We start from the raw sequence: 23717 nt of genomic DNA, 5'->3' as shown, positions 1-23717 counted from the left end.
ATTTCTTTGAATTCCTTAATTTGGTTCCTTTAACTTAGCTTTTTTTGAACTTCTGCCACATATTCTTGGTGTTCCAGCCTTGATTTCCTTTCACCCAATCTGAAATGAAGATCTATTCTGTGCCTCTAATGGATTTTCTGGTTAAACATAAGTGAATGTATCATTCAGCCAGAAGGTTTTTCATAAGAGTGCAGCCTTACAATAGATTAAAAGCAGTCAGCTTTTACCAATACAGGCTCCTTTTCAGATCTCTTGCTTTAGAGAAGATCTGTAGAGACAGACTTCTGCCTTTTTTCCTTATTTTCATCCTGAGGAGAGGTTTTTCAAATTCACTTAAACTGAAGTTGCTCTAGGATTTTTACTTTAATTTGCAGTTGAGAACCAGCGAAGGTGGCTGGCATGATACAACTGTGCTCTGTCTCACTCTCTGCACAAATAATTTTAGCAGGAGAATAAATAACAGCCCTGTTTTCATAGTCAATTGCTCAGAATAACTTTCAAAGTCTGCCCTTACGTTTCTGACCTTCCTGAGCACACTGCAAGCACCCAGAAGTGGGGAACAGATTCAGTTCAAGGGTGAAGAGCAAACCCATTCCTGGCTTCCTCACAGCTGAGCCTTTCAGGATCAATCAGCATCATTTACTTGGCTTGTCAGCTCAAGGCCACAGACCCATCTGATATTGATCCCCGTGTGTCCCTCGGACTGTGCTGAGCCTTGGGACCGATTCCCTCTGGCCAGAGGGTGTCAGACACACCTGACCAACAGCTGGGGCTGCACCTGCCCCAGGGGGAGAGCTCAGCAGTGCCCGTGCTGGGTGAGGCTCCTCAGCCCTGCGCACTCAAGAGCCGTTCCTCACACCCCGTGTTCCCTGCAGAGCAAGCCTGGCATGACAGCACGGCAGCCACGTGTGTCCAAAGGGCTGGGGCTGCACAGCAGGGAGAGCCATCGCCTCCACTGCCCAGCTGAGCAGGGACAGGAACAGGAACAGCTCAGTGACAGCAGCGCCCGGAACAGCGGCCATGGACACACGGAGACAGCTCTTCTGAAAAGGGCCCACGGCTGGAGCACAGCAGTGATGTGAACAACTCTGCCCGCCTAGCCTGGGATTGGGGCAATGCCTGTGGGTGCACTGAGCCCTTTTGAGTGGGATTACCTGAAGAAAGCAGTTTGGGCACCAGTGCTCTTCGAATTTTGGTGCTGCCTTTGTTCCCCCATAGCAAAGTCTAAAACTCCCTCTTGTGGGGGATTCGGGAGGATCCCTTCTGGAACAGAAACACCACAGTGAGAAATGAACGGCATTTAAATCTTCATGTCCCCCATACTCCGTCCCCTGACCATTCCAAAATGGGTTGACCTCAATACCAGACAAGACAGAGCCTTGAGGAACCTGATTTGACCTCAGAGCTGACCCCGTCTGAACAGGAAGCAGGAAAAAGAAGCAGGGAAGCACATTAGGAACTTCTTACTACTCAATTTCATTAGTTCCAAACATAGCTGACATCACATGTAGCAGATTTTCAGCAAATTACTTCAGGAAACATGGAAATGTACTTCACTGTCCCAGTTCCCAAGTGGAAGAGAGGCTAAGGATGAGACAAAACAAACAAATATACAGGATCAGGTTGAAGTATCTTTAGAGCCCCTTCTGTTTGTACCCCAAAGGAAGCACAAACTGCAGCCCCAGGTACTGCTAAATCACCATTTTGATTCACTGCAGAGTAATTCTAAAAATACCAATGTAGTTCTGGTCATCAGTGTTTACAAACCAGATAAACAATACATCTACACAATGTTTTACACTTTGCAAACTCAGAGGAGCACTACAGATCCTCAGAGGTTACAATTCTTGCTGAGAGTTATGAGCTCAGGCAAGTGTCTGGATCTTGGGCTTTGCTGTGGAGCTCAAATCATCCCGTGAAAGTTCAGCTCAGTCACTTTGGGCTCAACATAATGAACATTTTATGAGATGGCAGAGATGGAGACAGAAGATACAAAGGCAAAATAGAATTTACCATTCAGGAAATGTTCCCATTCAAAACCTGTATATAAGAATAAGCTCAAGAAAAAAAAAGGAGTCTTTGAGTCATTTCTTACAAGGAAGCTTTAAACCATCATGAACAAGGTATCAAGGCCATGGCAGCCCAAATGCTATCCCAGTACAGCTGCACCCCTTTGCTGCTTGTATTTTTAACTGAAGTCAACTGCTTGTCCTTGGATTGATTTTTAACAACCAGCAGTCACTCCAGCTGAGGGTCCAGGGCCCTGTACACTTACATATTCAGCGTGAGTGACTGAGGGAAGAAGACATCCAAATCCTTCCAGACTGTGTCCCATTCAGAAATGAAATGCAGACCTCATCCTCTGAGGTTATGTAACACAAATTGGGAGGGTAATTATGTTGAGTGTTTTCTCTGGCACAGCCAGGTTTTGCAGCTTCCTCACCTTGCTCTACTCTGCAGTTTCTGAGTCGTGCCCTGACCTTCTGTTCCACTGCATTCCCCCTGCCAAACCTCCCACAGCAACTGGGTCACCCAGTCCTGCTCCAGTGCAAATACTCTGCACTTCCATTCTTGCCTCCTGCTCTAAAGGTCTGTTTGTCCTTCCAACCCTGTCAGCTACTGCATTATGCCTGCCTTGGGTCCCCTTCATTGGTGCATTTTCTCACTCCCCAAAGGACAGGATATTTCTCCTGCTGTTTAGGGATTTCTCTCTTTCACTTCCAATATTCAACAGAAGATCACTGCCTCTTCTTAGTTTGTACAATAATTGGATACTGATTTTCATATGAGTATTTGAATTCATTGAATTTCTTCAATGGAATTTCTCTCCATGTTTTCCATAATGTAAAGATTGGGAGATTTCCTCCTACAGAGTTCTGATAATCCCAAACACTTCTGGGTATTTACACAGGCTGCAGGTGTCCCCTCTTTTTCAAACTCCAGTTCTTGTAAGCACGCACTTAAATGACACTAGAACTTTTAGACAGCTTTAACCTATGCACTGACATAGATCTTATTTCTATTCTTTTTTAATTGCAAGCAAGAAAGTAATTTCTCATTACCAAAAAGTTATCATTGCACCCAAGAGCAACAGAAATGGGAAGAAATCTCCATAATGACAAGTTCTATTTAAAATCAACATGGAAATCCAGAGATGGGGAGTGTCATGCACAGGGCAAATTCTTTGCTCAGCAGAGCCAAAATCTTTTTTACTGCAGAGGTTGTTACACTATAATAGAGAACATTTGGCTTGAAGCTGATTGAAAAGGTGGGTTTACAATTTGGTACTAAAGGACAATCTGTGACTGGAGAACACAATGAGCAAGACAGCGCCTGATATGAAATGCTGCTTGTCAAGCCTGACATTTTATGTCTCTATTTATATCAGTCTCAAGGAGATGGAGTTTGCTGGCAGTAAATCCCAGCCATTAAAGCAGGATAGAACCTGCTGGAAAAGTTTGTGGCTCAGTTTAATTGGGCTATATTTATCATTAGCACTATAGTCTTTAACATCTAACCTACTGACATTATTTTTCTCCTTCAAGCCTTTGTACCTCCTCTAGTGCCATAAAGTCTTGTAAAGGTTTTTTTGTTGTTGTAAATTAAGGGGGGGGAAATGAAACATTCAGTCATGCCCTATAGCCACCTAGGCCTAGGTAGAATTTTTAATCTGTGCATAACAGTAATAGTTTCTCATTTTATGTTTCCCTGAAATCACAGTAGAAACAAATGCTAAGCCTAATGTCCCCACCAGCAGTGAGGCTCATTAGGTACAAGTTGCCCCATTTCACTAGGAAAAATAATACATTTCTCGGTGATTTATGAAAGCCAAAACTCAGCCAAGTGCTCAGGTCTCTCCTCAGTTGTGTTACGGCTCAAAAAATTTGCAAAGGGACATTTAAAACACATTTCAAAACAATTTGTCTGACTGTACATCTTGTTTACAAGAACAAACTATTGAAAGCGAGTAATAAAACTTGGAGAAATGCATTTTATAGTGGAAACACTGGCACGAGTTTAATTACTTCAGTGAACTGGCATCTCTGTGGACCGAGCGTTCAGGAACTTCCATTGTATTTTAAACCTACATGAAAAGTCAAAGGACAAATCCATGGAGCAAGAAATAGAAACAGAAATCCCTTCCAGTTGAGAAAGTTTGCAAGCCATTAAGACAGTTCTGTGGATGAAAGGAGAGGCAGGCAGTGGGATTTCCCCCATTGTCCGGGCTGATTCCAGTCTAACCAGAGTCATAGAGAGCTCTACAACAGCTTAATAAGGAACGAGACCTCAAGTCTATCACAAATTGAGCAAAAATAGAAACTCAGGAAATCGATTGCAGGCTTTGAAAGAAATGCATCTTCAGCTGCTGTGTGAGGAGAGCCATTCACACCACTGCCCACTCCCTGGAGACAGCAGCAGAACACAACAGAGACAGGGGGAGTACCAGGAAGGACCAAACGATCAGCAAATGAAGGGACCTGTGCTGGGAGCACGGAGCCCTGAGGGTCACACACCACATCCACCGTGCTGCTATTACAGCTCCCTTCCTGGAGCCAGAGGCACATAAAGTAAAAATGCAGCACGGTGCAGTAACAGGCTGCCAGCCCCAGAATGCAGCAGCACTTGGCAGATTGAATGCACTCTGGGAGCTACAGTGGAACAGTTCTAGAGAGGGGCTCACTGCAGCTGCTGCTGAGCCATCCTTGGAGTAAAATTCACAGCACTCAGGCTCTGAGCCTCACTCACAGCAGCACCGTGGGCACATCTGACACACGGCAGGGAAATTCACTGGGCCAGGGAACTCTTCATGAGCAGAACCAGACAAGGCCAAGGCCAAAGAGACGCCCCAGGATCTTATGGAGCAGAGGATGTCAGGGATTGTTCTATGCTACACTTGGAATGTTTTAACCTCTACACTGACTGCCAGTAAGCTCTTACTGTTATTGAAATTTCAGCACAATGCCCTCCTGGCTTGGGGTGTTCTGTAGAGATTTCTTCCTAAAATCAGACCCTGTCCAATGTTTGGAAACTGATTTGAGTTAAATGCAAGGAAAGAGACTTTATACAAAAAAACCCCACACTTTTCAGGAATATCCACATTATTTATACACAAAATTATTGCTTCTAATTCATCTAGTTCAACCAAAATAGCACTGAAGTCAGATTAGGATGTTTCATGTATACACCAACCTTCTTTCATGTTGTAAATAAAAATAGCATCTTATTACTTTAAGGAAAATAATTAACAGTAATAACCCTAAAAAAGGCTTTCTACTAAATAAGTTTCAGAAAATAGCAAAAACCAGCCCAGTGGGGAGTCATAAAGCAATATATCTGCCAGAGAAGATTTTAAAGAATCTATACAGCTTTGTGGGGCTCCCTCGAGCTACTTTAGCTATGACTAATAAGAACAGATGCACCCAATATGAAATTGTCCTGCTGAAGCAGTAGAAATAAAAATAAAATATTTCTTTCACAAAGCACACCAGAAACTGTTCTATGATCAGATAATCAGCTGCTCAACAAATACTGCATAGAGACAAGCAATAAAGTCACTGACTAAAGAGTGTCTTGACAGCTCTAAAGGAAGCTTGAGTAAAAGCTTCTACAAGCAGTGCTTTATTAGAGAGATTTACTAAATATAGCAATATCCTCTTGAAAAGTTTATCATCCTATCTTGTAATTTAAACACAGTCATCAAATTTATCAAACCTTCTGACCAAACAGATCAGAGTCAGAAAGAGTCAGAGGCCATAATGGTTCAATCATTTCTGTTTTCTTTTCAGATAATGTTACTGCTGGCCCTGGGGGACACACAGTTTGTTGTAATTCCCCACCTCTACTGCAGAGTATTGCACATCATATATGGGGAATGACTGCAGCAACTTCAGCTCAGCCAGGACTTGTAGTTAACCATACTGATAGTGGGGACGTAATTCCCAAAATACACAGAGTAAACACAGAAGATTTGGATGCTGGGGAAGTGTCCTTTTGTCACAAGACAGGGAGTCTGAGCTGCTGAGGATGAAGTCTGGGTGTCAGATCAGTGATTCTGGTTAGTGCAGTCCTGTCTGCAGTGTCTGAAATCCGTGGGAATTCCTCTGCAGCACAGCAGGCAGAGTGAAGCTGACCTCTCTGGGACGGGGGATTTCACCTGGAGCAGCAACTGCTGCACTCTGCACCCACATTACAAATCAAGGGAGGAAAAAAAACCTCTTCTAGCTTGGCATGGTGATAATTAATCCTTTTCAAACCTCTGCCAGCAATTTACCTTTCCAGAGCCCTGCACTGCTATCCCAAATTCTGGGCAGAATGCAGCCAGAAGTGAGAGTGGAATTCTGAAGGCCAGAAATGCACAATGCTCGTGAATTCATTTTTATCTCTTGAACTGGGAACACGTCATTGGGATAATTTCAGTCATTTGGTTTGAACAGCCTCACAGAGACAAAGCCAGTCATTATTTTACATTGTTCAGCTGCTGGCACCAGCCTGTTTCTGTTTGGTTTTGACAATGGAAACAGTAAATTTTTCTCCCATTAAACCACTCTCACTATCTTTAAAATTATCTAAACCCTTATTAATTTCTCCTTTTATTTTGTGCTAGAGCTCCAAACACCTGGTGTACTCCACTTGATCTATTTAAAGGAACAAATCAAATGAGCCAAAGCAGAAATATTTCATTTCCAGTATCAAACACTTGTGTCAGAATGAAAAATCCTGAACTTCAGGGCTGCCTGGTAGCTGCTGTTGGAAACAGTGCTCTTTACATTATATTCCACATTTTACTTGTGCAACAATATTTCCCCCAAGGAAAGTAGCAGCAAACATGGGAAATAGTTCAACAAAAGATGAAGAGCCAAATCAAGATGAAAGAAACTGCAGGTAGCTCTGAGTTTTATGAGGAGGTGGGAAGAAATAAAATTCCTTAAATTGGAAATAAATTTCTGCTCTTTTCCATATTATTCTTCCATTTAAAGCACCAATTCAGGAGTGAATCTATACTTGTTGTAAAAGAGTCTAAGTAGTTCCTGCACTCATTAGAGTAAAAATGAGTAAAAATCCATGAGTTATTTCATTTACTTTAACAGTCAGTATTAGAAGACAAAGATGATGTCTCAGCCCCAACCAATTCTAAACATGAGCATATGCAATGTTGCTAATGAAGCATTTGTATGGCCATGGAATTGTGAGGGAATGAACCACAGCCAGCACAAGGTGCCACTGACTTCTGAACTCCAACTTGATGAAGCAAGAATCAGTCTCTGCCATGAACCACTGAAGGATCTGGTACAAAGTGAGGATGAATGGATGGTGCATAATGAATTCTAAGGCTGTGAGCTGATCTGTGTTGATTAAGAAAGTGAAATCAAGTGAATAAAAGCATGGACAGAGAGAGCACAAGGGCTCTGTGAATCCCAGCTTTCACCTCTGACCAGCACATTCCCCTTCTGAGGAATGAACTGCAGAGCCTTGGCCCGGTTAGCACAGCCCGAGGCTCAGGGCTGCTGCAGCACCACGAGGGACAGGACAGGACAGGGACAGGACAGGACAGGGACAGGGGAGGGCAGGGACAGGACAGGGGAGGGACAGGACAGGGGAGGGACAGGACAGGGGAGGGACAGGGCAGGGCAGGGACAGGACAGGGGAGGGACAGGACAAGGGGAACGGCTTCCCACGGACAGAGGGCAGGCTTGGACGGGGTATGGGAGGAAATTCTCCCCTGTGAGGGTGGGGAGGCCCTGGCCCAGGATGCCCCTGGATCCCTGCAAGTGTCCAAGGCCAGGCTGGCTGCAGCTTGGAGGCACCTGGTCCAGTTCATTGATGGACTTGAAGGTCCCTTCCAACCCAAACCATTCTGGAGTTCCACAACAATCAGAGAAACCAAGAGGCCACTGGCAGAGCTGTGGGGACTCTGGGACTGCAGGGATGTGGCTCAGCAGGGCAGGGTGGACATTCACCAGCAGAGAATGAGGAAGGCACAGATGTGAAAAGTGAGAACTGGAAATGCCCAGAGAGGTGCACAGGAAATGCCCACATCCTATGACCAACTCTGAGCACGAAGTTAATGCTGAGATACTCAGTAAAAACAATCAAACATTTCAGCAACAACAGCTGAATGGAAACTCATACCAGAACTTTGACTGCTGAGCTGCAGCTTCTCTCCAGCAATCTGTCCTAAAAATCTCATCATTAAAGGCAGTGATTAAGACAGAAATGTCACCTTTCATTTATACAGCAGGTTTCATCCTGAAGCACTTCATTAACTATCTTTCCAAAGATCACTTTGCAACACTGATTCTGCTGTATTTCTCCTCTGTCTACCCAATCACAAAAAAGAGGTAGATTGTACCCTTTTCAGAATCCATCAGATAAAACCTTAAACTGGAGTTTCCATAGAAACACATCATGGGGCTCTCGGTTTCTCTATCAAACCTGTTTTTAAACTTTCAGCTTTACTTAATGCTAGATTTTCAAAAACGCCAATTAGCTCTTTCATTTCATGTAACAGTTGGACTCGAAGATCTTGAAAGTCTTTTCCAACCTAAATGATTCTATGATTCTATAAAAAGACAAGGGAAGAACAACAGCTGCCATGGACAGGGGAACAACAGGGAAAATTGTGGGGTTTGGTCTTCCAGTAAAATCTCTGAGTGCCAGTCAAGTCCCATTTGCACTTCAAATCTCCTGTCAAAGGCTCTTACAGAAATCTGAGCCCCATAGGAACCCTGAAAAAATAATGTCATGCAAATGATGATCACAGGACTGGGTCATTGCAGGAATATTCTGACACAAATATGTGACTCAGCAGAGCCTACTGCCACTGACCCCCAGCTCAGAGCCAATTCTGTTGTCAATAAAAGTGAGTACAAATGTTTGTCTTCATTTTCTCAACATTTCCTTTAGTTCTTTTTCTGCATCCAGTACAGTTTAATCACTGCTGCCAGAAATGTATTTGCAATAAAATACATTTTTATTACAAAGTCCCCAGAGTTTTGTTACTTTTATCATCAGATTTAGGTTGTATTGTTTGTCCAGAGCTGCTTTCAGTGTCTCACACAGTTACTCTGGTTTAAAATACAGAACTATTAAATACACAGAGTGAAATGTACAGCCCTTCAGTATCTTGTTTTTACAGTAGAATAATCTCCTATTCTGCAACTAAATCTTTCAAGCATGCCAGTGTTCTGGAATGCAGCTCTGCTCCTTAATTCCAGGGATGGAGCAGTTACAAGTGCTGACCCCCCCAGGCAATCTAAGTGTGAGACAAACTTGCAATTCCAGTGACATCTGCAGGAGGATTCCTTCTGAGCCTGGCTTTCTGGAATGGCAAAGTGACATTCCACTGCTGCTTTGAGGCACCTTGATGACTTTGGCTGTTCTAGCACACGTGCTTGGTTTGTGTGCGTTACCTCAGGCTTCCTCTGTTTTGTCAGACACAAAGTTTCTCTTTTGCCAAACCTACAGAAGTAAAGAAATCATTATATTGAAAAATCAAGAAGAGCCCTGGCTGCCCAGATGGATCCTGGGTAAGGCCAGAAATGACAAGTAAAGGCTCTGTGCACACGACCAGCATAGGAAATAGGAGGAAGGGCTCTCCTTAGAGAAACGGCCTGGAGGGCTGTGGGAAATTTGGAAATTCACAACTGCCACGTCCCCTTCTGTTCTCTTCCCCTGCCCAAACTGGCTCTGGGGCTGGAGGAGCTCTTGGACTGCTGGGACTCTTGAAAACTCAGTCCTCTGCCTCACTGAGCTGTGAAAAACACTTGAGAAAACAAAAACCATCTCCAAAATACTCTCTGTCAGCAAGTACCATCAGCAAGGACAGTTTAATTTGACTTTGATTTGTATTTGTGGACCTGAATATCCCTTAACAGGAGGTACAGGAGAATTCAAAGGAGTGAGTTGTGTAGAATGTTCTAGATTTCTAAAATACTGGTAATACTCATAGATAGTTTGGCAGTAAAACAGTTTGCTGAAAATTTGACCAGATTTTCTTGATACTTGTCATAATGCAAGTATCCTAAGTCAGGACAAAAATGCAGATTATTTTGCACAGTGCTTTGTTTCAAAGCTCAGCTGCCCCCAGCAGCAGCACCCCTCAGGGCAGAGAAATTGCTGTGATTCTGCTTTCTCCTGTACATCCAGGTACAGCAGCCCCAAAGCTCAGGATTCCCTCAGGAGGAGCTTTGCTCTGATGAACTTTCATTTGTATTCTCTAAGTGTAAACAACATCAAAATAATGAACCTCCCAGACTCAAAGCTATTTTAAACTATGAATCTTTTAATGTGGGAGAAATTACTCTGTTTAAAGAAACCTGATTTTAGGACATTCCTATTTTGGGATTATTATCCAACATATATGTACTCTATTTCCACTGGAAACAAATAGTCCCATGATATAAAAATAGGCAACTAAATGAAATGCAGGCTGCTATAGCGTGGGAAATGTTTGTGGAACTTGCAATTCTGGGTTTGATTACTTCGAGATGTTTTAGGGGAAAATGATTCAGAGCAGCACTTTTAAGATTAAAGCCAAAATATATGGAGACAGACCTACTGGAAATGTAAAAGGGAAGTGAAAAAGCTCTCCAGAGAATTAAAAATTCAGCAAAATATTTAAACACATATGTAGCAGGAGCCCAGTAGATGTCCTGACATGCTTAAATGCACCCTTGAAAACTCAGAATGGCAAAGAGCACTGGTAAGAGTTGCTTAAAAGGCATTGTAAACTGGGAAAAGCACACTGAAATAAGGCACACCAGCACACCTCACTGCCAACCTGCCATGGCTAATCCTGTGGGAAGCTCACAGCACACAGCACTGCCTGTGTTTAGAAGAGCATGAGTAAAACTGAGGTTTCACATACAGTTTAGTGTAAGAAGCCAGCTCCAGAGTTATGAATCTGAATATTCCACATCCAGCTACTTTTTAAAGTAAGAATCAACAGCAGTTTCAGGAATAGCCTTTGCCATTATTCCACAATCCTCGGGGACTACAATTTACTTAACTGTGTTTAAAAACCCACTGAGGTGACAAACACTCATGCTCTCAAGAGAAGCCTGAGGCAGGGCTGCCAGCGGAGGCTGCGCTCAGTGCCCCGCTGACATCTAACGGCAGCCTGGGACACTGCAGGAAGATCCCGCTGACAAAGCACATCCCAATGAACATCCCGGGTGTGGAGCATTGCCTTCGGTACACCCCAACGCTCCCGATTCGTGTGGCTGGGCTCTAATTAACTCCTCACCAGACACGCTGGAATTCAAGGAAAGGTTAAATAAACCAGGCTTCACTACAGAGCAGTACCAAGGAGCTCCTGCTGCCAGAACTCTCATCTTTGACATGACACTGACTTATGGAAATAATAAAGTCAAAAGCCCATGAAATGTTCCTCTTCATAACACCTACAGATTAATAAATCAATTTACAAGTCCACTGTTTTCTTCTAGGCAGACAGAAATCAAGTTCTTCCTTTCCTTTAGTTATTGAACCAAAAATTAGAAGAGAAGATATTCCAATGTTATTATTTAGCAAAGAAGGAGAGGAGAGGGAAAGGGGAAGGGGAAGGAAGAGGGGAAGGGAAGCTCTGCCGCTGGTCAGTGCCCTAGAAATGCCCTGTGGAAGAGCACCCCGTGGCACCAGATGGCAGCAATGCCCTACAGGACAGTGGTGTCCTTGCCCACCCCACCCAGGGGCTCGTCCAACTTCCCTGGCAAACGGCCAAAGAACAGAATTAATGGAATGCAGGCCCCTCTAAAATTAGAGAGAAGCTTCCTCTTTAAGCAAACACAAATTTGTACATCACTCCACAGCTGCTGCTGAGACGCTGCTGAACGGGGGTTCCCAGCTCTTGGAGGTCTTCATTGCTTATGGTTTACTTTAGAGAGGAGAAATGAATAGGTGCTTCTCTTTCTTGCTGAAAACAGGTAAACCCATGCTGTACATCTCTTCATGAGGTAAGTTTTCAAAGCACCTATAGAATCATAGAACCATTTTCTTATAGCTCAGATTTTTCTAGAGGCAAATTTGCTGTGGAGGACAGGGGCTCCTCCCAGCTCATCTGCTCTTTCCACAGAGCCTTTCCCTCCCATTTCCAGCACATCCTTCCTTCCTTCCTTCCTTATCGATGCTGATGCACTCTAAACCAGCCTATTTGCCAGGAGATCCTAAGGTCAACCAGCCCACGAAATCTCATGGATTTTCATTCAATTACAGCATGGTGATATTTACAACCCATGGTCAAATATCACATTGCATTTTAAGTTTCTTGCGTGGCATTTGCGAGCTGCCTGCAGGTGACAACTTGAGCATAGAACGATTATTTATCAGTTCTCATTTAGACAGCTCACAGGTTCTCCCTTCCTTTCACCTATGTGAAGAATTAGCCCCATGTGTTACATACAGAGCATAGTTAAACTCACAAAGTTGTAGACAGTAGGACAAAAAGGTTGTGGAATTACTAATATGAGAACAGCAGGTGTCAGCATGTGTAAATGTATTAATAGCAAAGATATGAGTAAAGGTAATGGACAGAAGGACTTTCAAAAGGTCAGAGACAGATTTAGCCTTTAGTTTCACGTACTGCTCATCTGGATCAGTCTGAAATCAACTGGCACACGTGTGGCAGGAGGAGCTCACCGCAGCAATAGGAAAAGTGTGCAAGAGGGGTCTTACCCTCACTGGAGAAAGTGTTGGTCATTCTCCAGGGCTGTTCTTGTCACTTGGAGACATCAAGAACCACGAGTACATTTAGCATTCAGCTCCACTCCTACCTCTGCCTCAACCAATTGTGCTACCAAACCTAAAGTTTTGCTCATCAGGAACGTAATGGACAGCAAGATTCAGGCTGTCCATTTAGGCTCTTCCAAGGAAGAGTTTAACAAAGAATAACATCAACACTGAAAATAAAAGTATTTTAATAGTCTAATACCATTTTTGTTCATAGGCTGCAATGTGTTTTATGATGAAGAAGCAATTGCCCTCTCTCAGTACGCAGTGTAACGTGACAGATGCATATTTGCACGTGCCCACTAATTACCAATATCCCATAGAGAAATAAAGGTTAAAGAATAGCCAGTAATTGTTAATGGACTTCATAACTCACACTAATATTGAATTCGACTTTGGAACTCTTGTCAGGTTTAACAATCTTGTATGCAATGCCTGTGTGTGTGATGTACTTTTGCACAGACTTTGTCTCTGTGGATGGACCTTGGAAAGCAGCAGAAATTGTTACTCTGGCCTCTTCCAAAATGGATGAAAGATCCCAACTCTCCACGTGAGAGTGAGAGAACGTGGGGAAGAAAAGCAATAAAACCTCACAGAACATTAAACGACGCACGAGGCCGGGGCAGCTGGAACTTTCCTCGCCGCTCCCCTCAGGAGGGGATGCCCGGGGCTCACTCACCTCAGGCGATGGCTGCCCGCCGGCCCGGCCGCTCCCTCCGTGCCTTCTCCTTCGGTCCTCCCTGCCTTCCCCTTCGGTCCTCCCTGCCTTCCCCTTCGGTCCTCTCTGCCTTTTCCTTCGGTCCTCATGGCTTCCCTGCCCTGCCTGCAGCCCTGGGCCGCCCTGCAGCCGCTTCCCCTCCGCTGTCGCGGGCCGGGCGCGGCGGCGGGCGGGGGTCGCTCCACGGCCGCTCCCTCACGCCCTCAGCGCCAGCGGCGCCCCCTGGCGGCGGGGGCGGGCGCGCGCGGCCCCACCCGGAGCGCGCGGCCGGGGCGGGGCGGGGCGGGCGCGCGGCTGAGGCGGCGCTGAGGCGGCGCTGAGGGAGCCGCGGCGGGACGGCGGTGGCGGTGCTGAGGCGGTGGGAGCGGTGGCGGTGGTGACAGCGGGGCAGCGCACAGGCGGCTCGGAGGGGACGCGGGACTGACGCCGAGGCGGCTCTGAGGGGACTCGGGGACCATGTCAGACGAGGAAGCGGGGTACGCGGCCAAGCCCCGGCGGCCTGCAGGTAACGGCCGCAGGGGGAGCGGGCAGGAGCTGTCCCCAAACGGCCCCGCAGCGGCCGCTCCTCGCGGGGCGCCTTCGTGTCTCTCTCTCTCTCTCTGCTTTTTTGTTTCGGTTTTAATTATTGCTCCATTTAGTCGAGGAGGAAAGTTTGAAGATGCTTCACCGAAGTTAAGCCCGCGGGAGGAGCGAGGAGCGGTTGTGCTTCGCTTCCCGGGCAGTCTCCGCTTCCCTGAGCCCCGGGGTCACTGGCGGCCCCGGAGCGACCCCAGCCCCGGCTAACGGGGGATGTTGAACCGGTTACCCGGCTAACGGGGCATGCTGAGCCCCCAGCCCCGGCTAACGGGGGCTGCTGAACCGGTTACCCCGCTAACGGGGAATGCTGAGCCCCCAGCCCCGGCTAACGGGGCGTGTGGAGCCGCCAGCCTCGGATAACGGGGACTGATGAGCCCCAGCTATCGGGGGATGCTGAGCCGCAGCACCGGTTAACGAGGGATGCTGAGCCCCAGCCCCGGCTAACGGGGGATGCTGAGCCGCAGCCCCGGTTAACGGGAGATGCTGAGCCCTCAGCCCCTGTTAACGGGGCGCTGACCCCGCTGCCCCTTCGGGTACCGTGGCCGCAGGTGGTGATTCCCTTCCCGGCAGGTCCTCGCCCCGCTCCGTGCCGGAGCAGCACCAGGAGCTGCCCCGGTGGCACAGGTCGGGCGGGTTTCTGTGGTGTGTGGTTTCCTTTCCTGTGCAGTAACTCGGGTCACTGAGGGGGAAACTACGGAAATGATGACAGAGTCAACAGAAGTAATCTCTGGGACGCTGCACCAGGAAAGGAGAACAAGGAGAACTTAAAGATTGTTTTTTCACACTACTGTGGCTTTTCATCACAGCCAAATCCTGTCTAGGTGTGACTGGAGGAAGTGGTAGAATTCCTCAGGTGGGGCAATGAGTTGCACTGAATTTTTACTTCTTGGTATCATTATTGACGTGGGATTTGTCCTTCCAGTTAGGAGGTGTTAGGTGTGTGACCTGGGCCAGGACATTTTGGAGATGATGCACTGAGATAGCCCAACTGGCAGTTTCACTCCCTGGAAGCTGGAATGTTTTCCTGTTACTTCCATTGTTCAGAAACAGGCAACAGAAAAGTCACGATTTATTTTATGCTTTTCTTGTTTGCAGCCAGAGAAGGAAATGTATTTATAAGAAAGCTTTGTGTACAAAGCCTTTGGCTGGGTAATTTGAGCTGTACAAATAACTGTGGATCTCTTTGGCCCTGGTGCCCAGTGGCACATCCTGGCTCTGGTATCTTTGGAGAGGATCTCCATTTCATGTGTAACTATCTTAGTTATTAATACCTCACCATGGTCACATCGGTGTCAATCTTGTCTCTGCAAGCCTTTCCTGAACACACTGCTGAGGTGGTTTCTCCTGCAGCTCTCATGTGATCACAATAAAATATGGAGTAAGTGGCATGAGACGTAGTTTTGGTTATTGGATGTCAAAATTTTGGGGTTTTCCTATCTGAAATGCTCTGTGAAGCATCTGTGAAGACGCGTAATTCACTTTGAAATTGGCGTTTTGTTTTCATCAGGGCACATTTTTGCTGTTTGACAGTGGTGTGCTTGTTTGGATTGTGGAGTCTTTGCAGAAGGAAATAAATCACAAATGAACCATGTGCCACACCTCAAGCTGTAACGAGAACTTTCCTCTTCCATCTTAGCCTCCAGCACTAAGTGTGTATTATAAATTCTTAATACAGTTTGATGGCCCAAGTGATAATTTCTTGCTAAAGTAATGGTAACTGTTCCAGTCAGCCTTAAAGGCATTGAAGGCTGATTCAATTAAGATTTTGTTTTTATTTTTTTAATAGTCCTTCTCCTTGTGGTTTATTTCTCAAAAAGGTTGCTCAAGAATATTTGCATTTTTTTCTATTGCCTGCTTACACTTGCCCACCACAGCAGGCTATAAATCCAAGGTGGGGGCTTGCCTGCCTTTTAGCTCAGGGAAAATTCCAGTGGCAGGTTTGGGGTACTGTCAGCCAGCACTTTGGTCATGCCCTTGTTTTCAGCCTGTGGGGTGGGCAGGGATGGGGATCACCTCCAAGAGCTGCAGAACCAGCTCATCCCACACATGCAAGGCATGGTTCTTGTATCTCATAGAGTTTTCCACCAGACAGCATCTCTCTCCCTTCTTGTATTGTGAAGAACAACACATTGGTGCTAAATAAAGCATCCTCTCTGCTCAATCTTGAAATTTGACATCGTTTGAGGTGTGACTTCTACATGAAATTCCAAATCTCCAGAGTAGGAGGGTGAAACTCGGGGACATCCCTGCTTGGCAGCAGGCTCCTGGCAGCCCGTTAGGAGTCTCAGCTGGCAGGATAAGAAACTTCCTGTAGCTCTGTGAATGCCTCCCAGGCCACATTTTGGCATGGCTTTAGCAGGGTAGCTTTTGAAACCACCAGCTCGTTATTTGATCCCAGAGTAACCTTCAGGTGTCTTCCATTGACAGAGGAATAAGGCATGAGGAGTTTCTGGCCAAGAAATTCTTTATGGAGGTTTTATTTCATGTCCAGCTAATCTTGCACCTCATTTTATCCAACTTCCCAGATCCACTGGGTGTGAGAATTGTGGTTTCCTTAGATGTGCACCCCCGACAGCTGGAGCAGAGCCCAGGTTCCAGCAATGCTGTCCCAGAGCTGGCAGGCTGGGGGCATTTGTGTTCTGCCCCTCACACGAGGTTCCTCTGACTTGTCACAAAACAAAGGAACGTGATTCCCACTGCTGCCTGTGAGTCACTCTGCTACAAGAACTTGGGGGACAGAAAGGCATTTGGGAATTGAAACTTCAGTGTTGGTACACTTCTGCAAAAATGCTGCTTGGACAGCATTCTGCCCTCAGCTGTCTTGTACAACTTAGAGACCAATGAAAATCAAAGCAGAATTTGGCTTTTAATTTGATTTCTGATCTAAACCTAATGCATTTGGCCAGAGGAGTAGTGCTAACAGTGACATTTCTAGGAACATTTAATATTAATATCCAATTTAGGCACTTTAATAGGCACTCTTGGTTTTAAAAAGTGACAATTTCTGCTCTTTTGTAGATGATACCAACTCTGGCCTCGGTTTTTGTGGATGGATCCTGGTGATGGCCTCGATTTTTTTCACTGTTATTACATTTCCTATATCAGTATGGATGTGCATAAAGGTAAAACCATTCACTGCTAAGGTGGATTAAAACTTTCAGCAATGCAGTGTGGCTATTATTGTTCTCAATTGGATTCATTGAGAAAATAAACACAAATTAATCTAGCTCTGTTCGTTCTTGAGCTATAGCAGACCCCAGCACTGCAGTGCATTCAAACCAAAAATAAAAGTGGTATTATAATATTTGGTCAAAATAATTCCTGCATTGGTGTCTTCACTGCATCTGCCCAGCTGTCATTAGAAAATAAGCTCATTTGAAGGATCAGAATAATTGCAAGAACCCATAACTACTCTTAGAGAACTGATTTTTTTAAAGGTATCTCCCTGTACATCACTCATGTAAATATGAAGTATGTAAATAGAAATCTGTAATTCTGTACAGGGATGTGGCTGCACGTGACACATTTGAAGGCACAGTGTTATCTGTGATCACTCTGAGGTTGATGTTTGCAGTTTCCAGACAGGAGGAGTTATTTCCTCCTGGCTTGGCTGATGTGGCATCAGAATTGGAGCTGGAAAAATCCCTGCTGGGTCACAAATGGTGCACTTTGTTGTGTTGTTGCCAGGATATTCCTGATGGCTCTGCTGGTGCCTGAACCTGCCCAGGCGCCCTCCTGTTGAGAGCCTGAGCAATATTTCTTGTGGGCTATTGTCCTGATTTTTTCCTTTTGCTCTTTGCTTTTTGACAATAAAGTTTTAGCTAAAATTCTCAAAAGCAGCCAGTAGAGAAGTGTGTATTAAATTTGAGACTCAAGCCTGTCCTAGCCTGGTGTGTACATAATTTGGAATCCATCATGTGCATGACACCCACCAATCTGTTGCAGATTATCAAGGAATACGAGCGAGCCATCATCTTCCGCCTTGGCCGCATCCTGAAAGGGGGAGCAAAGGGACCAGGTATGTCCTGGACAGCAATTTCCTCCAATTAGTCATCAGCAAAACAATCATGGTGTAGAGACATTGCAGTAAAGTGGCAAATGGATTTCTCAAGAATTCTGTAACTTCCAGTAAGAGGATGTGTTACAACAGGAATTTATGAGCCTCGTGGGCCTCTTCCCGCTCATAAAGTTCTGATTTGTAGTCTGGATTGAGAAGGCAGCAAACTTAATTCTACCCAGCTCTCCTTTGTTAATGTACGATCTGCAGGCAGAATCAAAAGCACTAAATGTAAAGGGAGGAAGAATGGCATCAAATGGTTTATTTGAAAAAAGAAGGTTGATGTATCAGTTAAACCCAATGAGTCTGAAAGCCTCAATATCCTTCAAAAGTAACAGAAGCCAGTGGAGTATTTGATAGTTTTGACAAGTTGTTAGAAACACTGAGACCTGGAAGAATGTTATTTTCAGCTGTTGCTCCTGCTGCTCAAAGTGACAGCAAGGGGCAATGGCTTCTTCCTTCATTTTCACCCAGGCTTTGCAATGTTCCACATTGCTGGAAAGCTGAAGAATCTCACTGAGCCACCAGAGCAGAAGGCAGGAGATTGGTGCTTGCCAGAATTAGGCCCCACAAGTAACTACGTGGGGAACATTTTTAAAAGTAGTTGTTAATAGTTTTGGGGCTGTTTTATTTCCAAATGTTAAAAATCTCTAAGTGCTACCCAGATAAATTGAAGTTTCTCAGCATGTATTTTGGAAAATCTTACCTTGGTTTGGAAGCCACTAGCAAGTGTTGTGCTGCTGAGTTCCTCACAAAGAGCTGCACAGCCACAACAGTTGGATTTCACCTTATTGCAGTAACAAGTTTTGTCTGCTCTAATGATCCATTTTCACATCTTCTTGAATGGATTTTTTGGCACAGGTTTGTTTTTTGTCCTGCCTTGCACAGACAGCTTCATCAAAGTTGATATGAGAACCATCTCTTTTGATATCCCTCCTCAGGAGGTGAGTTTGCATTTGCCTTTGCATCTACTAAAGTCCTTGCAGAATTTTGTGCACTTTGCTTTTCCTTCTCCCCTCTCAGTATTGGGTAATGTGCAGTTTGAATACAGATTCCCTGTGCAGTGCAGTGTATTGGGAAGAATACATATATCCCTTGGAAATGTCATCCAGTAAGGGAAGAGCACTGAGAGAAAACAGATGATGCTCTGAGGACCAAATGAGAGAATTGAACACTGCCTGAGAGCTGGAATGGGAGGGGTTTGGAACGAAGGCTGCTGGGCTTCATACAACATCCCCTAATTGCCTCTGTGAAATCTGGAAGATTTCCAGGCACAGCAGGGATCTGTCCTGTGCCAATTTATCTACATGTATAAACTGGCTCAAGTAATGGGATGAAATTGGAATATACATCAAATGCTATTTATAGCAGCTGGGGGAATGAGTGGTCAGCTCCCTTGTTGGGTTGGTGTGCACGTGGCTCCTGTGCCCTGCCCTGCACAGGAACATGATGAAGGTGCTGCCACTCATGGCAGGTCCTAAAGAACCAAAAAATTACTTTGGTTTCTAGTCTGATTTGCCTTGGACATCCTAACTTTGTAGCACAATGTCTCCAGAGCATTAAGCCAGCTGAACTCAGTGCTGCCAACTCAATGGATAACAAAAGAATAAAACCCAAGTGTCCCTCTAAAAATAAGCTAGTGAACAATTGTATCCTGATGGTTATAACTGTATCACTCATGTATCAGGTGCATTTTGAGACACAGAGATGCTCCCTCCAAGCTGTGTGCTGCATCTGTTTCCTGTCAGATCTGCTGTGGGCTTGTTGCTCATGGTTAGTTGTAGATTGAGACAAATGGCAGCTGTCCTGGTACACTCTAAAGGGTAATTGGGAGAAACCTAATCACTGGCAGGCAGAATGTGCTTGCAGCTGCTGATGTACCATTAGTGAGGCCATCAGTAATCCAGTTTTTCTTTTGGCTTGATTAAATTACGCTTATGGATTTAGGTTTGTTTGTGTTCCTTACGTAGAGGCAGAAATCAATTTTTATTTGTTCAACATGATTTCTGTGCATGCTACTCATTCTTTAGCTTTGTGTTAGAAAAGCCTGCTAAAAGAGGTCGTATGGGAAGGGACAGGGCAGGTGAGTCTTGAAGGGAATTGTGTACCATGGAACAAGGTTCTCTGAGCTCCCCTGTGCAGTGCCACCCTCCTGTCCCAGGAGGTGCAGTTCTGCAGCACAGTCCCAGGGCCCTGCTGTCAGGCTGCCTCACACAGCCCTGGGGAAACCTCACTGAAAGGCAGCCCAGGGACCTGCCTGGGTGTGATTCCTTGCCAGAATCACTGGTTAAACCTTCTCGGGTGAAGACGAATTTCAGAGTAAATAATTTCTGCCTTTTCTCTTTTTCCTGTCACTGACATGACTTGCAGATTCCTCTGTGATTTCGATGAAGTGGGTTAAAAATAACATTGAGGCAAAGTGAATGGAATGTGCTTTTCACTGAGAAGTTTCTAATCCCATATTTAGTCTCAGCTTTTCAGAGCTGTACTGGGAAGTTTGTGAATACTGGGGCACATTCCCATGCAGCGTATGTGTATAAGGACTTCTGTGTTCAAGACAGTGGGAAACCAGAGCTTGGTGTAGTAAAACAAATACGTGATTGTCTTAATAATTAACCTGGTATTTATGGAATATTCTGTACTTCCCCCACTGCTTTTCAGATCCTGACCAAGGACTCGGTGACAATCAACGTGGATGGAGTGGTTTATTACAGGGTGCAGAACGCCACCCTGGCCGTGGCAAACGTCACCAACGCTGACTCAGCCACCCGGCTCCTGGCACAGACCACCCTGAGGAACGTCCTGGGCACCAAAAGCCTCTCTGAGATCCTCTCTGACCGTGAGGAAATTGCCCGCAGCATGCAGGTAGGAGCATCTTGGAGCACTGCATCACACAGCAGGTAAAGCAGCAATCCCATGGACCACTTAAAGGTGGGGATTTGTTCTATCTCTAAGTGATCAGTTGTGGTTTGGAGCTGTAGGAAAAGCCCTGACAAGATCTCTTGGGAGGGCACTCTGTAAAATAAGATGAGGGACTAAAGCACTAAGGGTCAGTGGGGCTAGCATGTGGGAATGAGGGATACAGGAGAGGACGGCTTCCCTGGATCCTTGTGTCAGTCCTTCAGTGTGGGAGGAAACTGTGCCACAGAATTCCTTCAGTACATTAATCAAGCTCTGGGAGTTTTTGTTACTTTAAAACAGTTGTGCTCTTTTAGCTGTCACATCATACTACAAATACTAAAGCCCTGAAGGTCTGAGAATTTGAAGAGAATTCATTTGGTTTATTGGTCATTCTTTATATTTGGGCATTAGTTTGAGGCAGGTGTGTGGCTTCACTTACCTGTCCTGCCTTCTGTAGGTCACACTTGATGAGGCAACAGATGATTGGGGGATTAAGGTGGAACGTGTGGAGATCAAGGATGTGAAGTTACCTGTCCAGCTGCAGAGAGCCATGGCTGCAGAAGCAGAGGCTGCCCGGGAGGCAAGAGCCAAGGTAATGACATCAGCCTGGGGGCTGGATTTGGTTTTTCCCAAGTAAGAAATACACCATTCCCTCTCAAGCCCGTGTAGATACAGAAAAGTACAGCTTGAGGGAGAAAGTAATTTCAGCTCTCTGTGGGGAGTGCCTCTGCTTTTGAGGCACTGGAAGAAGCCCAAAAGCTTTTGAAGACAGAATAAATACTTGCATTGCATTCTCAAGACCTGATGCCAGCTTTTGTGATCCTGCATTCTGGATGGGAGGATGCCAGGCACTGGGGCCTGGAGAGCAAACAGGAGCAGCTTGTGACGGGTGGAAGCACGTGCCCAGGGCAGGTCATGAGCAGGGTGCCTGTGGTACCTGCCTAGGGCCGAGATCAGCCTGTGCATTCCCTGTTCCTCCTGACTGGAGCTCAGTTTGAGGACTGAGCTCAGTCTGACCCGTTTGCCTCCGCAGGTGATCGCGGCCGAGGGGGAGATGAACGCGTCCAGGGCGCTGAAGGAGGCGTCCATGGTGATCACGGAGTCTCCTGCTGCTCTCCAGCTGCGCTACCTGCAGACCCTGACCACCATCGCTGCTGAGAAGAATTCCACCATCGTCTTCCCCCTGCCCATAAACATCCTGCAGGGCCTGCTAGGTGTGACGGAGTAGGGAGACTGGGAGGGCGAGCTCGGGGTCAGCCCATGTTTGCAGCACTGAGTTCCCTGTGTATTGTAGCTTGTGGCAGTGTTAGCAAAGTGGGTTTGCTGAGGAAGCTTTTTGTTTTACTGAGTGTGTTATAGAACTTGTATGTAATGTTTGTGAATGTGGACAATCGCAATATCTGAAGTTGAAAGCCTCTCAGAAGGAGTACAAGCAGGTTGTGATCTTAAATAAACTTTATCCATATTGTCCTGGATGGAACACCTCTAATCCAAAGCCTCCTTTTCAAATAGAAGAGAAACCAGTTGTGGTAGAGGTGATCCAACATTTGGGATTATTCCTTCTACAAAACGGGTCTGTAGCCCTGCAAGGGAAGTAGAATACTGTCCTGGGGGCTCCTGAAAATCAGGCTTGTCTTCTCTAAACCAGTCCCCATTGATGAAAAACAGTTGTTAGTGAAACTTTGTGACTTTCTGCCACCCAGGAATGGCACAAACATGCCGTAGTTATGGATACAACGTGCTTGTGGTCACTGATGGGCTGCCGTTGTTATGAGGCTGTGTCTGCATAGAGTTGCACTGCTTTAAAGCACTGAAAAGGCTCTACATCTGTTTCTCCTAAAAATATGTTTTAAAAACCAAAGTGCTGCATTTCATCCAGATCTACAACCATATTTCTCTAGGAAATGACACGTCTGTAACTAGCAGCAGGGACGAGTGGTGTTTAACAGAAGGCGCTGCACTGGTGCTTTACCTGTGGGTGCTGCTCTGTGCAGACCTGGAGTGGTTGTTGTGTCAATAAGGGCTTACATTTCAACCTCAAAGCAGCTGGGCCTCAGCTCACATAACCCAAGCTGTTGAACTTCCTGTTTTGTACCCCTGTAGAACGGATTAATAAGAGAAGAGATGGAGACAGCGTAGGGAAGACTAAGACTCGTCAGGCTGCCACCAGTATTGAGTCTGACATCCATAAAATCTGGGACGAGGCAGTGGAACTGAAATGCCAAGATCACTGATGTAAGTGCCCTTCTCCCACTGGCCAGCATAACTCCATAAGTGGTTTCTTATGCCCTTTCTGCTCCAATCAGCTCTGTATTTACAGGTGATTTAGGCCTGGGTACCTGTGCCTCGACACGCTGTGCCTTTGTCACTGGCAGGAGATGCCCAAGTGCTGTTGTTTTTCTGCCTTTCTGCTGGGCAGGTTTTCCTCTGCATCACCAAAGCAATATACTCTGTGTTTGTCAAGGTGGCAGCTGATGTAAGCTGAGCTTAACTTCTGGCTGGGAGCGGGAGAAACAGTTAACAAAGCTGGAATAATTAGCATTGCTGTGCTCAGGCACTTGGAGTGGGAAGCAAAGCCACAGCACAGCTCCAGGTTAATCCTTGGGGAAGATGAGTCACCCTGTAACTCCCGCTGCTGCTGCAGGTGCCACCCCTGTGAATTCTTGTTGATAGCACAAGATGCTTTTTTGCTCTCATCCTGAATAAAAAAACATGCTGTTTACTAATGAGTGAGTTTCT

At 45.7% G+C, this 23717-nt stretch overlaps 1 protein-coding gene across 2 annotated transcripts; it reads left to right on the top strand.

Annotated features, from left to right (window-relative positions):
• Nucleotides 1-13759: 13759 nt before the first annotated feature.
• On the top strand, nucleotides 13760-23700 carry STOM (stomatin). Of its 2 annotated transcripts, none has more exons than XR_011683641.1 (8): nucleotides 13760-13949; nucleotides 17039-17142; nucleotides 17966-18038; nucleotides 18939-19021; nucleotides 20739-20942; nucleotides 21436-21570; nucleotides 22012-23213; nucleotides 23299-23700. XR_011683641.1 is itself a non-coding variant. In XM_071453978.1 (8 exons), exons 1-8 carry the CDS (start codon nucleotides 13901-13903, stop codon nucleotides 23210-23212), a joined length of 960 nt encoding a protein of 319 aa, XP_071310079.1. In that variant the 5' UTR covers nucleotides 13760-13900; the 3' UTR covers nucleotides 23213-23700. The 2 variants fall into 2 exon arrangements, 1 of the variants encoding a protein (XP_071310079.1); XM_071453978.1 differs by having other exon boundaries at nucleotides 22012-22192; nucleotides 23082-23700.
• Nucleotides 23701-23717: the final 17 nt, after the last annotated feature.

The sequence above is a fragment of the Agelaius tricolor genome, unplaced genomic scaffold (genome assembly GCF_023055355.1).
Source record: "Agelaius tricolor isolate 1412-34295 unplaced genomic scaffold, bAgeTri1.0.p SCAF_38, whole genome shotgun sequence".
NCBI lineage: Eukaryota > Metazoa > Chordata > Aves > Passeriformes > Icteridae > Agelaius > Agelaius tricolor.
The sequence above is the reverse complement of the archived record's forward strand: the minus strand, read 5'-3'. Positions and strand labels throughout refer to the sequence as shown.

Bases quoted from the DNA above. Each gene is read 5' to 3' on its own strand.
- STOM (XM_071453978.1), top strand. From the start codon at position 13,901: ATGTCAGACGAGGAAGCGGGGTACGCGGCCAAGCCCCGGCGGCCTGCA. The intron at 18,039-18,938 runs GTATGTCCTGGA...TTTTTGGCACAG, and splicing joins AGGGGGAGCAAAGGGACCAG to GTTTGTTTTTTGTCCTGCCT. The intron at 19,022-20,738 runs GTGAGTTTGCAT...ACTGCTTTTCAG, and splicing joins TTGATATCCCTCCTCAGGAG to ATCCTGACCAAGGACTCGGT.